The sequence below is a fragment of the Merops nubicus genome, unplaced genomic scaffold (genome assembly GCF_000691845.1).
Source record: "Merops nubicus isolate BGI_N331 unplaced genomic scaffold, ASM69184v1 scaffold10717, whole genome shotgun sequence".
NCBI lineage: Eukaryota > Metazoa > Chordata > Aves > Coraciiformes > Meropidae > Merops > Merops nubicus.
The window spans coordinates 1-808 of record NW_008618338.1 but is presented as its reverse complement, the minus strand read 5'-3'; the positions used below and the strand labels follow the sequence as shown (position 1 = coordinate 808).

The window sequence follows — 808 nt, the reverse complement described above, 5'->3', positions numbered from 1 at the left end:
TTCCCTAGCAATGACCTTGATGCTGCTGTGGAATACCTTGAGCCTCTGCTTATCTCTGGTGCACAGAATCCTGATCAAGCTGTCAAAAATATTTCCTATTTGTTAAGAAAGGTGTCTGAGGAAGGATTAGAACCAGCTTTGGAAAAGTGTAAGTTAATTGCAATGATATTTAAATATTCTGACTAGTCAGAGGTGTTATGAAAGAGCTATTACATGTAAAACCTGCTCAGTCAGCATAAATCATGCCTGTGAAGTTTACAAAAGTGGCTTTTCAATCAAAGATTGTCCTTATGTACCCATCATTTTGCAGTTGGTGTGATGGCAGAACGACTGGCCAGTCAGTTTGGAATTTACAGACCTGTCACAGATCTTTTCCTTCAATATGTCAGTGCAGACAGAGTGGATGATGCCAGATCACTGCTACAGGTAATGACATAACAAGAGAGGTACTGAAATGCTTAGAGCTCTTCAAAGGTTGCTGAGAGATTGTCAAAAAGCAGCGTTGTATAGCATAGGCTAGTACCAGTATGCATTTGAATTACAGTGTGAATAGCAGTAACACAGACTATTCCAAACCATGAGCTAGTGCTCTAGCACTATAGTGGGTGCCAGGGTAGGAAGGTTTTTGGTCTTCTGACAACCTGAAGGAAATAAAGGAAGACTTTCATTTGAAAGCAAATTTTATTTTCGGAATTGCTTGAAAGGCCATCCAAGGCAAATACTCCTTTATATAAGCTTTCTGCTAGACAGCAGTTGAGTCTTGCAAACCATTTCCTTGCAAGTTCTCACATAAGTGCTGTAAACATAA

The 808-nt window shown here is 39.7% G+C and overlaps 1 protein-coding gene across 1 annotated transcript in view; it reads left to right on the top strand.

Moving 5' to 3' along the window:
- LRPPRC (leucine-rich pentatricopeptide repeat containing) overlaps nucleotides 1-426 on the top strand; it is a gene marked incomplete at its 3' end in the record, with an annotated part of 71215 nt that extends 70789 nt beyond the window's left edge. The window contains exons 32-33 of the mRNA XM_008943414.1: nucleotides 9-148; nucleotides 311-426. Of these exons, the coding sequence (XP_008941662.1) occupies nucleotides 9-148; nucleotides 311-426 (256 nt within the window). The remainder of the gene's footprint in view (nucleotides 1-8; nucleotides 149-310) is intronic.
- Between the last annotated feature and the right edge of the window lie 382 nt (nucleotides 427-808).